At 36.4% G+C, this 14,772-nt stretch overlaps 1 protein-coding gene across 1 annotated transcript; it reads left to right on the top strand.

Moving 5' to 3' along the window:
* Positions 1–931: 931 nt before the first annotated feature.
* On the top strand, positions 932–1,852 carry LOC127136327 (uncharacterized). Its single transcript, XM_051062905.1, has one exon. It carries the CDS (start codon positions 932–934, stop codon positions 1,850–1,852), a length of 921 nt encoding a protein of 306 aa, XP_050918862.1.
* Positions 1,853–14,772: the final 12,920 nt, after the last annotated feature.

Genomic DNA, 14,772 nt, shown 5'->3' with positions numbered 1-14,772 from the left:
TGTGGATTACAGAGATTTGAATCGAGCTAGCCCGAAGGATGAATTTCCTCTTCCACATATTGATGTGTTGGTTGATAACACTGCGCATTTTTCTGTATTCTCCTTTATGGATGGTTTCTCTAGTTATAATCAGATCAAAATGGCTCCTGAAGATATGGAGAAAATTACGTTCATCACCCTGTGGGGGAGCTTTTGCTACAAGGTTATGTCGTTTGGTTTGAAGAATGCTGGGGCAACTTGCCAATGCGCTATGGTGACATTATTTCACGACATGATCCATAAATAAATCGAATGCTATGTAGATGATATGATCGCAAAATCCCACATGGAAGAGGAACATTTGGTGAATTTGTTGAAGTTGTTTGAAAGATTGAGAAAGTTAAGACTAAGGTTGAATCCCAACAAGTGTACATTTGGGGTTCGATCGGGAAAATTGCTTGTTTTTCTAGTCAATGAAAGAGGAATCGAGGTCGATCCTGCAAAAGTAAAATCTATTCAAGAGATGCCTGCACCTAAAACTGAAAAATAAGTGCGTGGCTTCCTAGGGAGATTAAACTACATTGCTCGGTTTATCTCCAATCTAACGGCCACGTTCGAACCATTATTCAAATTGCTAAGAAAAGACCAGGCGATAGTTTGGAATGATAACTGTCAAAAAGCATTTGAAAGAATAAAATAATATTTGCAGGAACCTCCGGTTCTAAAGCCTTCTGTCGAAGGACGACCATTAATCATGTACCTTACTATTCTCGATGAGTCGATGGGGTGTGTACTGGGGCAGCATGACGAGTCTGGTCGAAAAGAGCATGCAATATACTACCTAAGCAAACAGTTTACCAGCTGTGAAGTCAAATATTCACTGCTTGAGAAAACTTATTGTGCTTTAGCGTGGGCTGCTCGCCGACTAAGGCAGTATATGTTGACTCATACCATGTTGTTGATCTCAAAGATAGACCTGGTCAAGTACATCTTTGAAAAACCTGCTCTCATGGGAAGGGTGGCCTGTTGGCAAATGATTTTAACAGAGTATGATATTCAATACACTACACAGAAAGCTATCAAGAGTTATGTCATTGTCGACTATTTGGCTCACCAGCCCGTTAAAGATTACCAGCCAACAAAGTTTGAATTTCCTAATGAGGATGTGTTATTCCTGGATCAATATTCTAACAGACCAAACCCGGATGAAGGACCCGAACCGGGAGCGCGATGGACACTCGTGTTCGATGGTGCCTCTAATGTTGTGGGTAATGGTGTTGGTGCTGTTATTACTTCTTCTACTGGATTCCATATTCCGTTCACTTCTCGTATTTGTTTTGATTGCACAAACAATACAATGGAGTATAAGGCTTGCATTATGGGACTCGAAGCTGCGATTAACATGAGGATCAAGTTTCTTGAAGTGTATGGGGATTCTGCACTTGTGATTTGTCAAACCAATGGAGATTGGGAAACTCAACACCCAAATCTTATCCCCTACAAAGAGCATGTGATAAAGTTGATTCCTTATTTTGAGGAGACCACTTTCAGCCACATCCCAAGAGAAGAGAACCATTTGGCTGATGCTCTAGCTGCCCTAACTTCAATGTTCAAGGTTAAGTGGGAGAATGAAGCACCTTCCATCATAATTATGTGGTTAGATGAACCGGCATTTTTCTATGCAATTGATGATGATCTTCGAGATGATAAGCCTTGGTATTTTGATATCAAGAGGTACCTCGAAAAGAAGGAGTATCCTAAAAACGCAATGATTACGAATAATAAGATGTTGAGAAAGTTATCATCTAAGTTCTTTTTGAATAGACATGTGTTGTACAAGCATATTATGACTCTATGCTGCTTGGATGCATAGATAGACACGAAGCAAACATAATTATCAAAGAAGTTCATGAGGGATCATTTGGAACTCACTCCAGTGGTCATACCATGGCGAAAAAGATTTTAAGAGCAGGTTACTATTGGATGACCATGGAGACCGACTGTTGCCTTCATGCTAAAGCCTGTCATAAGTTCCAGATTTACAGAGACAAAGTGCATGTTCCTCCCGTGCCTTTGAACTTCATGACTCTCCTTGGCCCTTCTCAATACGGGGCATCAATATGATCAGACGAATCGATCCTACCGCTTCTAATGGACATTGTTTCATCCTGGTAGCAATCAATTACTTCACCAAGTGGGTTGAAGTTGCTTCCTATGTGAATGTGACCAAGCAGGTTGTTGCCCGCTTCATCAAGCAGAACATCATTTGTTGTTACATAATTCCAGAAAAGATCATTACTGATAATGGATCTAATCTAAACAACAAGATGATGACTGAATTATGCCAAAACTTCAAGATCAAGCATCATAACTCTTCTCCTTACCGTCCGAAGATGAACGAAGCGGTCAAAGCAGCTAATAAGAACATTACAAAGATTGTGCAGAAAATGGTTGTGGCTTATAAAGATTGGCATGAGATGCTTGCTTTTGCACTGCATGGCTATCGTACTTCGGTACACACTTAGACCAGGGCAAACCCCTTCTCTTTAGTTTATGGCTTGGAGGCAGTATTGCCTGTAGAGGTTGAGTTTCCCTCTCTTCGCCTGTTGACAGATGTCGAGCTTGATGAAGTCAAATGGGTACAAAACCGACTGGATCAGTTGAACCTGATTGAAGAGAAGAGGATGACTGCTACATGTCATGGGCAGTTATACTAGAAGGGGATGAAGACGACATTCAACCAAAAGGTTTGTCCTCAGATTTATCGAGTGGGTGACCTTGTTCTGAAAAGAATTATTCTACCTCAGTCAGATCCTAGGGGAAAGTGGACTCCAAATTACGAAGGACCTTTCGTTGTCAAAAAGGTTTTCTCTGGAGGAGCCATGATGCTAGCCACTGTGGATGGATAAGATTTTCCACTCCCTGTTAATGCAGACATAGTCAAAAAATACTTCGCATAAAAGAGATCCGCTAAGTCGATGACTTAGGCAAAAATGGGCATCCCAGCGAGCAAAACAAAAAAGAAGAATAAAAGCTCGGGCAAAAATTAGGGATAAAAAAGATGAAATGAAAAGAATGAAAAAAATTGTACACCTACTAAGTTGAAAACCTAAAAAGGAAATTTAGGCAAAAAAGAGTATCCCGGTGGATCGAAAACCCGAAAGGGCGATCCAGACAAAAGTTAGGGATTAAAAGACAACGACTACGTCTTGCGTTGGATCTCCAATTTCATTTTAGACAGAATTTTGAAGGCCAAGAATCGATCCAATCATTTTCTTCAGAAAGCAATGGGATGAGGGCGTTGAGGACATAAGAGCCATATCCGAACTGGAACCTGATGGATATCTGTTCACCGTTGCCATTTTGTAAATACTAGTTTGTTTTACTTTTGGAAATCACCTCTTTCTAGGGGTTTCTTCCTATTGTGATTGCCCATTCACGGGCCAATTTTCAATCAATAAAATACTATTCAGTCAAAATCTCTCTATTTTATTTTTATCTGTTTTATTTGCGGAAGACGTCCAAATTTTTTATAAGCATTGCATTTGGAAATGTGAGGCCTTGCATAACATGATATATAAAACATGTGAGACTACCTGTGATTCTAGGTAACCTGGTTGGTGTAGCGGGAAATTCATGATCATCAAGGTATTAACAAGCTAGAGATCAAATAACAAGAGTCGCCACCGCGCTTTTATTGTTTCCAAGGAAAAAGGGAAAAAGTACGAAAAAAACCCAAAAGTAAGAAGTTTTCAAATAAAAACTAATAAAAGTCAGAGATCACAGGTAAGGGGGTTGGTTACATAGAGGGAAGGTGTTAGCACCCAAAGTGTCCTAGGTACTCCTAGGGAGCCCTTTTTGTGTGCATATGTATTTTGTACAAAGTGATGTTTACAAACAAAAAGAATGGGGGGATGAGAAAAGAATTCATTAATTATATTTTTGTGTTTGACAAGACCTTCGATATTATGCCTACGTACCAACATAAAAATGAGGGATCAAAACCTCGTAGTTCGTGATACAAATTTCAAAATGGATGCATTGATTTTAACAAAATTTAAGTTTGAAAGGCACAAAGGCCTAAAATGGTTTGAATGAGTTAGTTCTTTTTGGCTTTTTGAAAGTTTAAGTCAAGTATAGTTAAGTTTATTCACAAGTTTGATTTTAAGAAAAGAAGTTTGAAAATGCAATGGCATAAGGCCAACGTTTCTATCCTTTTTTTTGCAAAAGTGGTCAAAGTTTAGAACAAAAGTAGTTCACACAAAGAAGATTTTGAAAAATGGAAGGAGAGATTTAGAAATTAAAGAAATGGAGAGGAGATGAAGAGGCTATCCTATGCATAAAATTAAAAGTTTAGAGTTGAAAAGATCTGACCAGTTGGGTAGCAACCTCAAAAGGGTAAAAAAGAAGGTTTTTTGTTAGTGTGCTCGCCAAGATCTCGCAATCTCGTACCTACGTATCATTATAGTGCAATAAGGAAATCAAAGCATTTATAGTTCGGGGAATTACGGTTTATTGGTCTGTGTTTTTTAATGACCCACTATTTAGGCCGTGCTCTAAAGGCTAAACATTGACTTGTCTACTCTCGGCGGAGGCTTAAGCACTAGTTTGTTATGCACGTTAGAAGGGATTGAACATTGTTCTTTCTGAAAAGAGTTTTGATAGGTTGGATTAATAGGATGGAAGTTTTATTTGAATGACAATTACTCGGATAGTCAAGTAAGGAAACTCGTATCCAAATAATTGAGGAGACGAATCGAAGGATCTAGACCATCTCCCTTTTCATCCTTAATTGTAAAAGGGTTAGATAATAGTTAAGGTGTTTAAAATGGATAACGAATACTCGGATGATCGAGTAAGGAAACTCGTATCCAAGTATTCAGGAAAGGAAATAGAAGGCTCTAGACCACTTTATTTTTCATCTAAGTTATTATGAAAATAGGTCTGTGTATGGTTGGTATATTTTAGATCAACGAAGAATACTCGAATAATCGAGTAAGGGAACTCGTATCCAAGTATTAGAGAAGAGGAATGAAGCCTTTAGACTATCTCCCTTTTTGTTTAGTTTATTATGAAAATGATTGACTTAATCGATTTAGAATTTTTTAAGAGAAATGATAATTGTTTGACTAATCGATTAAGGGAACTCGTACCCAAACAATTGAGGAGAGGAGTCAAAGGCTCGAAACCATCCCCATTTACATCCTTAATGAAATGGTGTTTAATCATGATTAAGTATTTTAATTTTATTTGGATAAGATACTCGATGTTGAATCAAGGTTTTGAAATTGCGTTTAAGGATGAATTAAAGGCATACTTGTCTAATAGAGGTATGAGATAACGAAATATATAAAGCTAAGATTGATCGAACAAATGAAATAAAGTAAGTGTACGTGTATCATAAGTGTCATTGTAAGAAAGCCCAAGAGTAAGCTATGTGAGGTTGATGGCGATGCTAAAAGCAATCAACTTACAAAGGTGTTAGAAATGGGCTCGACATTGAATCGAGAATTAGTTAATCTTTTTCTGAAATTGGTTTGACATAATTTTGAATTGATGATGAGATAGTTTTTGAAATGATGTGAAGTCGAAGTGATTATTAAATCAATTTGGTAATTCGAAAATGATTGTCGAGGCGGTGGTAAAATAAGTCGATCAATTTTTCATTAACAAAATAATTGATTAAAACACTCATTCAATACAATCAAAAATAATTATTAAAATTATTTGATTAAATCAAATATTCAAGATAATTAAAATTAACTAATTTAATTAAAAAATGATTGAAGTAACTAAATCATAATGTGGTCAAAAACCGGTTTGTACGCAATGACAACACGAGTAATGTCATAAGCAAGATTATAATCCGGTGAAAATATTATATTGATGTATTGAAATTTTGGCGGCATAACAACATAAAATTGCCGAATCCACGGATTAAAACATCCAATTCAGACACACAATGAAAATAAAATTGCCGAATCCACATGATATTTACATATTATAATATTCACATCGGCGATGATTTCCAAATTCAACACACATGTTGGTAAAAAAAATAAACCAAAAAATCAATACGCAAAAACAACAAGTGCACATGGAAATGGGCTTAGGGTCCAATGAAAAAAAATCAAACAAAGTTCAAAATAATATAAGAAATAATAAGATAATAAAATATGAGAAATAAAATAAATGAATCAGTAGTGCTCTTTTCCAAATTTTAGCACTAAATGCACAAAACTTCAGAAATTTCCTAATCAAAATAAATAGATAACAATCAGACCTTTGACTTTTCAAAGGTGAAGAAATAGTTCAAGAGAAAAACAATATCTTCTCTCTCACTATCTGCAAAAAAAAACGTAGGCCATCAAAACTTCATAACATTCAGAACTCATTACATCATATTTACACCATTCATGCATAATCAACCATAACATCTCCAGTGAACCGAATTAGAACATAAAATACTAAATGTTGCACAATGAATAAAACCAACATGATTTCACAATAACTTGTTAGTGAAACATAAATTAGACAAGGCAACCACTACATTCCAAGTGCAAAACTAATGTGGATTCCGAAACATCTTAAATTACATGGTAAAACAATATTTTCAGTTTCAACAGAAATCAATATGTAAATTGAAAATTTGAACACAGAGCATGAGCAAACATAAGGAAACTCTTGATAAATCAAAAACCAATTTCACAACCAAAACATAATAAAATTACATCCTAATACAATTGGTTATACCTCCTTTAAGAAAAAAAACTGCAAAATTCGTAAGAGTTTCTTCCAGCAACACGGTATGCTTCCAAGTACCGAAATGAAATCACGGAGAACACAACAACACAAATGGAAGAAAAAAACGAGTTTGATGCGGATTGTTAGCAAAATCATGTGGTTGACACAAATCAATTGCAATAACGACATGTGTAGCGGTAAATTCATGACCATTAGGCTATGGATAAACTTAACGTCAATAAAACCAGAGTCTCCATCGCGCTTTTATTGTTTCCAATGGAAAAGGGAAAAGTACGAACAAAACCCAAAGATAAGAAGTTTTTAAATCAAAACTAATAAAATTCCATATATTACAGGTAAGGGGGTTGGTTACACAAAGGGAAGGTGTTAGCACCCAAAGTGTCCTAGGTACTCATTGGGAGCCCTTTTTTATGTGTGTATGTGTTTTAGTATTAAATGATGTTTGCAATAAATAAAGTGTGGGGATGAGAAAAGAATTCATCAATTATACTTTTGTGTTTGACAAGACCTTCGGACTTGTGCCTACATACCAACATAAAAATGAGGGATCAAAACCTCATAGTTCGTGGTATCAATTTCAAAGTGAGTGGATTGCTTTTAATCAAAAGTTAAGTTTAAAAGAGACACAAAAGGCCCAAAAGTTTGAATGAGTCTTAGTTATTTTTGTCTTTTGAAGTTTTAAGTCAATATGGTTACGTTCATTTATAAGTTTGATTTAAGAAAAAGAGCTAAAAAATGCAATGGCATAAGGCCAAAGTTTCTAGTTTGCAATAAAGTCTAAGTTTAGAAAACACAAGGAAAGAAGATTTTTAAAAGGGGACAGAGATTTGAAATTTAAGAAGTGTGAGGAGATGAAGAGACTAATCCTAAGCAAGAACTTAAAAGTTAAGGGTTGAAAAGATCTGACCAACGGGATGCAATCCAATAGACAAGAATATCATATAGAAACCCACTTTTCCCTTGGACTTTAAAATCAAGCAATATCAATACACAAGTAGCAAGATAACGAGCAAGACATCAAATAAAGATAGCTACATCCAAGCTAGCAACTTCATAATCTTCTTCATAATCTCCCATGTATCAGATGACATACTCCTTGAATGGCTCAAAATAAGGCATTAAATGCAGGGTTAAAGTAAAATTTGCATCAAGACCATGTAGCAGATGAACTTAGAGGGATCTTAATACTTGCATTAGATGAAAGTTCAATTCACAATGACTTGGTTTCAGAAAAGTTGGCATTAGCCAAGTCCTTTTGCATAGGGAGTGTTGCCTCATTCTAAGGCCAAAGCTCAGATCACAATCCAACAGTCTACACAAATATTTTTTAGGGTTTTTGTTGTTTATTATGTACTTTAAGATCCTAAGATCACAAACTCAAACAAAATACACAAACAAGTATATACAATCACAAGTCATGGCTCAAGTGAGAAAAGAGAAAATGGCATTAAAATAAACAAGTTAAATGGTATGTATAATGACAAATGATAAATGCCTTGAATTTAAATTGCATAAAATAAATGACTTGAAATTAAAAGTTAGTCAAATGTTAGTTGATTAGAAGTTAGTGGAGTCTTGCTTTTCAACTTTTTAAGTCGTTATTTGGAGAACACTCAACCCTCTATTCACAAGCATGGATCCTTGAACCAAGACATCTTCCAAAGGAAGGAAAAAATGCCAAGTTTCCACACAATACCATGAAAGGGGGGAGACTTACAATCTCACTTACTAGAATGCTATGCCTTTTTTGTGTCAAAATTTAGCGCTATGTTAAGCAATCGTAATTGGACTTATGTAGAAGTCACAACTATCTGAGGTCGATCAATAAATTTTTTGGTGTTAATGCATGCTAGAGATATGATATAATAAACCATACTCCTAAAACATACCACACACAAAAAGAAAATGATCAAAGGGTGGACCTAATCTCATACATACTTGTATTAGTTCATGAACCAATTAGCCTTAGGATATTGAGATGCCATTGGCCAATGAGAGGAGTGGGATAGAAAGGGATTAAAGATGAAGAGGGAGGGGAAAGGAGACAAACACAAATTGGTCATGGGAGGAATTTCATCAAATTAAAATCATTCATTCATTTTGGGAGATGAGATGTATATTTCATCAATCCCCTAAATCCAATGATTTTAATCCAACAAAAGTCAAATCGACCTTGACCAAGGCCCAAACTCAATAGTCAAACTCCACAAGTCAATAAAAATGGCTCAACACAATTTATTTTCAATTAAGCAAATTAAAAATCAATTAAAAATGCATTAAATTAAATTATATTTTATCAAAAACCTAAAACCTCTTCAAAACACCAAATAAATGGCCAAGAGATTTATCATAGGTCAAACAAGGTCAAAGGACCTTGGAGAAAAAAATTCACTATTTTTGAAAAGTCAGAAGTATTTTTAAACAATTAAAATATGCACAAAAACAATTAAATCATGAAAAATATTAATATTGATCCAAAAAATAATTTTAATTTAGAAAATGGAAGAGAAAAATATTTGAATTTTTTTGATGAAAGTCCCATACTTTTTGGATCAATATTAAAATTAATATGAATTAATGAAAATAAGGCAAATAAAATGAAAATTCAGAAATTACAACATGCGTGGACCATTTGATCTCCCTCATTAATTGAGGTGGTAGATCAAATGGTCCAAAAAAGCGCTTTTCATGTGTTCATCAGTCAATTGCGTAACACACGTGGTAATCACAACCAACACTCAAGATTAAAACAAAATAAATGGATCATGTGGTTGGGAAGCTTGCCAACACATCGCCGGAGCCAGAGCTCCGGTCTTCTTCTCCGGTGGACCTCACCGGACTGGTCCACTTTCAGTCATCACCAAAATGAAAAAGCAAGACATGGATTTAAAGAAAAAATGCTCAGGAGCTCGAATCTGGCCTCAATTTTGTCTAACTCCAAGTATATGAAAAGATATAGGGAGTTGAATTTTGAGGATCACGATCTGAGTTGTGTCGATTTGACCTCAAAGCAACTCAATCTTGTTGCCTACATTGGTAGGACTTCAGACAACCAAAAATCAACAAGAATAGTGGAGAAATAAGAGAGAATCGAAGAGCGGAAGTTTCTGAAAATTCACCTTCGAGTTGATCCAATTTGACTTGATCTTATAATCATTTTCATATGACAAATACTGTAGGAGATAGGGTCTAGGGAACCCTAGTTTTGACTAGTTGATTTCCTCTGATCAACTACCATGAACCATCTTGCTAGCTTGACATTCTCTTGACTTTTGGGACTCATGGAGGGTCATATATCCATAAGATGATAAAATTTGGAATATCCCTTGAAATATTTGATCAATTGCTAAAGAAACTTGTTGAAGAAGTCACATGAGATACCCACATGAATTAGGGTTTCCAAGGCAAACAAATGATAACATGAAAATATATCACATTTTTGGACTCGATTTAATTAATTTATATTATTATTTGTTTCGATTTATTTCATTTTATTCGATATTACTTGGTATTTTTCCTTCTATTTGTCTCAGGTAACTTATTTGAAGCATAAGTGAAAAAGGAAGAAAAGGGGGTGCAAAAAGATAATGAGAAGAAAATTCCACTAAAGCCCAGCCCACAATCACAAGCCAGGAGCGCTGAAGCTGTGACGACCGCCACACAAGGTGTGACGAGCGTCACGCCCTGCTACCTTGTGTTAGGAGCGTAACACATGGTGTGACGAACGTCACACCCCTCTCCTATATTTTTGGCTTTTAACGCGCAACAGAGGCACGTTGAAGCCTATTCTTCCGCTTGACTCTTGGAACGTGAAGACTACTTACGGAAGGCATTTTTGGAAACCGTTACAAAAGTGTATTAATATAAATAGTTGCTTTTATCCAACACTGAAACCCCCCCCCCCCCCCCCCCCCGTCTCTTTCCGGCCGTGCAAGCATATTTTACAGCATTACTTTTCTACAGCTTTCTATTTTATTAGCAATTTTTATTTCTTTCTTTTCCAGTCAATCTTTCTAGCACTTAATTAATTTTTCACACAATAGTTTCTACACCGGAAACTATTGTGTATCTTTTACTGGATCTAACCTTACGTTAGATCATAGTATTTTATTCCTTCGCTTTTATTTTCAGTCAAGCTTCCCCAAAAATGTTCAAGTTCTCTATATTCAAAAAGGTCTTCTTGGCTCACTGTGAATGTATCAAAAGTGGTAGGGAAACCTAAAAGGTTGGTAAAATCTTGAATGTTAAATTGATACTCCATGTTGAACATTCTGAACTGAATGAAACCTCTGCTTATTCCTTTTCCATGGTTGGGTAGATAGATCAGGGAGCTAAGGAATTCTAGCGTTAGTCTCCGTTAAGTGACGAATTATCTTCGGATAGGAGTGGTTTCCCACCCTATTTGACTCAGCAAATACAAGACACTCTCTCTTAGTCTAAGGGCAGTCATTGCCCAATCATCAGCATACAAACTAGGTAGCATCTCTCTCTCTGCCAGTTCCTCAAACTTTTGTTTCTGAGCTTTCCCTCTGAATTTGATACCCATACGGTCAATTTGTCCCATCAGGTTAGTGTTAGCTAGAGAAAAGAAAAGAAGAGTTTTAGTCAGGATTTGGCCAAATGCCGAAAGAAGAAAAGAAGAAAAATTTTATAAGTTAAAATAAATTAAGAATGAATACTAAATAAAATTTAAAAGAATAATTAAAGAAGAAATAAAAATAAAAATATTTGTGGGTTGTCTCCCACTAAGCACTTTGTTTAATGTCGCAAGCTCGACATAAAAACTATCAAATATAATCTATAAATTCTGGAGGCATTACGTCTAAGTGCAGGACTTGCGAATCTTCATTGTTCTCTGCATAGTGATAATGTTTTAGACGCTTCCCGTTTACGATAAATGGTTCCATAGATTTGCCTTTAATTTCCACAGCTCCACTAGGGAAAACATTAGTAACTTGGAAAGGGCCTGACCATCTAGATTGTAGTTTTCTCGGGAATAACTTAAGCCTAGAGTTGAACAAAAGGACTATATCGCCTTGTTTGAAGATTTTTCTGGATATACGTTTGTCATGCCATTTTTTCGTTCTTTCTTTGTAGATTCTGGCATTTTCGTAGGCGTCTTGTCGAAGTTCCTCTAATTCGTTTATGTCAAGAATTCGCTTTTCACCAGCGGACTTATAGTTTAAATTTAGATTTTTAATAGCCCAATAGGCCTTATGTTCTAATTCTACCGGGAGGTGGCAAGATTTTCCATAAATAAGCTTAAATGGGGTTGTCCCTATGGGAGTTTTGTAAGCGGTTTGATATGCCCATAAAGCTTCCGGTAGTTTCGATGACCAGTCTTTCCTTGAGGTGGCGACTGTTTTTTCCAATATTTGTTTGATTTCTCTGTTAGACACCTCCACTTGTCCACTGGTTTGAGGATGGTAAGGTGTCGCTACTCTATGTCTTACACCATACTTAAATAGTAGTTTTTCGAGTATCTTAGATATGAAATGCGATCCACCATCACTGACTACTATTCTTGGGACACGAAATCTCGGAAATATTATATTCTTAAAGAGTCTAGTTACTACTCGTGTGTCGTTTGTTGGAGAAGCTATAGCTTCAATCCATTTTGATACGTAGTCAACCGCTACGAGTATGTACTTGTTACCGAAAGAAGGTGGAAAAGGTCCCATGAAATCTATTCCCCACACGTCAAAAATCTCTACTTCCAAAATGCCCTTTTGTGGCATCTCGTCACGTCTAGATATGTTTCCTGTGCGTTGACATCTATCACATTTCTTGATAGCCACATGCACATCCTTCCATATGTTTGGCCAATAAAGACCGGCTTGTAGGATTTTGGAGCAGGTCTTGGATGTACTTGCATGTCCACCATAAGGAGCGGAGTGACAGTGTTGGATTATATTTTCTATCTCTTCTTCAGGTATACACCGACGGAAAATACCATCGGGGCCTCTTTTGAAAAGTAAAGGGTCATCCTAGTAATAATGTTTTATGTCATGGAAGAATCGTTTCTTTTGTTGGTAAGATAAATTAGGTGGAACTATTCCGGCAGCTAAATAATTAACGAAGTCAGCGTACCATGGTGTAACACATATAGCTACGGTGGTCTCTACCTGTTTATCAGCTTTATTTTCTTCCAAAGTAGCTATAAGTTTATCGTACGAGAAATCATCGTTGATCGATGTTCTTTCCGGTTCCAGGTTTTCGAGTCTAGAGAGGTGATCTGCTACTACGTTTTCAGTTCCTTTCTTATCTTTTATTTCCAGATCGAATTCTTGTAGCAACAAGATCCACCTTAGGAGTCTAGGTTTAGTATCCTTTTTTGTTAAGAGGTACTTAATGGCGGCGTGGTCAGTGTAAACGATTATTTTAGCTCCGACCAAGTAAGAACGAAATTTATCTAGTGCAAACACTACTGCTAGAAGTTCTTTCTCGGTTGTGGCGTAATTCATTTGTGCTTCATCTAGAGTTCTACTTGCGTAATATATGACGTGAAGCTTTTTATCCTTTCATTGTCCTAAAACAGCGCCCACGGCATAATCACTTGCGTCACACATTATTTCGAATGGTTCATTCCAATCCGGGGTCTGCATTATGGGTGCGGAGATCAATGCTTGTTTAAGCGTTTGAAATGCTTCTAAACATTTATTGTCAAAGATGAATTCAACATCTTTCATTAATAATCCGGTCAAAGGTTTAGTTATTTTAGAGAAATCTTTAATGAATCTTCGGTAAAAACCGGCGTGTCCTAAGAAGCTTCGTACTTCTCTCACAGTTTTCGGAGGTTGAAGGTTTTCGATTACTTCTATTTTGGCTTTCTCTACTTCAAAGCTTTGTCCGCATACGGAAAAATCATCCAAAAATACTTCCATGATATTTTCGAGAAAATCGACGAATATTGCCATCATGCACCTTTGGAAGGTTGCGGGAGCATTGCACAAGCCAAACGGCATTCGTCGATAAGCGAAGGTACCAAAAGGACATGTGAATGTTGTCTTTTCTTGGTCATCAGGATGAATTGGTATTTGAAAGAAGCCTGAGTAACCGTCTAGATAGCAGAAATGAGAATGTTTTGCTAATCGTTCTAACATCTGGTCTATGAATGGTAAAGGGAAATGATCTTTTCGGGTTGCTTTGTTTAGTTTCCTATAGTCAATGCACATTCTCCATCCCGATTCGATTCGTTTGGTTATAGTTTCTCCTTTTTCATTTTCAATAACTATTATACCTCCTTTCTTTGGTACTACGTGTACAGGACTAACCCATTTTCTATTAGATATAGGATATATGATACCTGCCTCTAATAACTTTGTTACTTCCTTCTTCACTACCTCACTCAGGATCGGGTTTAGTCTCCTCTGATGTTCCCTAGAGGTTTTACAGTCTTCTTCTAGCATGATGTGGTGCATACAAATAGAAGGACTTATACCTTTAAGATCGGTGATGTTGTATCCTAGTGCGGTTGGATATTTTCTTAAGATATGTAGGAGTTTTTCGGTTTCGAGTTTTCCTAGGTCTGCATTAACTATCACTGGTCGTTCAAGTTCTAAGTCTAGGAATTCATATCTCAGATTTTTGGGAAGTGTTTTCAGGTCGAGGGTTGGTTTCTTAAGGCATTGCGTAGGGTCCGGTGTTATTGCTAAACATTGGTTAAGTTTGTCTTCTACACGATAGTCATACAATTTGTCATTCTCTAACTCTGTTTCTTTTATGCATTCATCGATGATATCCATGAAGTAACATGTGTCTTCTATTGCAGGTGCTTTCAAAAATTTGGAAAGAATGAACTCAATTTTCTCTTCTCCTACTTCGAAAGTGAGTCGTCCTCGTTTTACGTCTATGATCGCACCGGCGGTTGCTAAGAAAGGTCTTCCCAATATAATGGGTGTAACTTCATCTTCTCTAATGTCCATAATTATAAAATCAAGTGGAATGTAGAATTGTCCTATGCGCACGGGAACGTTTTCAAGAATTCCTACAGGATATCTAACAGAACGATCTGCTAGTTGCACAAAC

Source organism: Lathyrus oleraceus, chromosome 4, assembly GCF_024323335.1.
Source record: "Lathyrus oleraceus cultivar Zhongwan6 chromosome 4, CAAS_Psat_ZW6_1.0, whole genome shotgun sequence".
In the NCBI taxonomy this organism is placed as follows: Eukaryota; Viridiplantae; Streptophyta; class Magnoliopsida; order Fabales; family Fabaceae; genus Lathyrus; species Lathyrus oleraceus.
The sequence above is the reverse complement of the archived record's forward strand: the minus strand, read 5'-3'. Positions and strand labels throughout refer to the sequence as shown.

What these genes read in the sequence shown, in the direction of transcription:
- LOC127136327 (XM_051062905.1), top strand. Translation starts at nt 932, where the DNA reads ATGTTGTTGATCTCAAAGATAGACCTGGTCAAGTACATCTTTGAAAAA.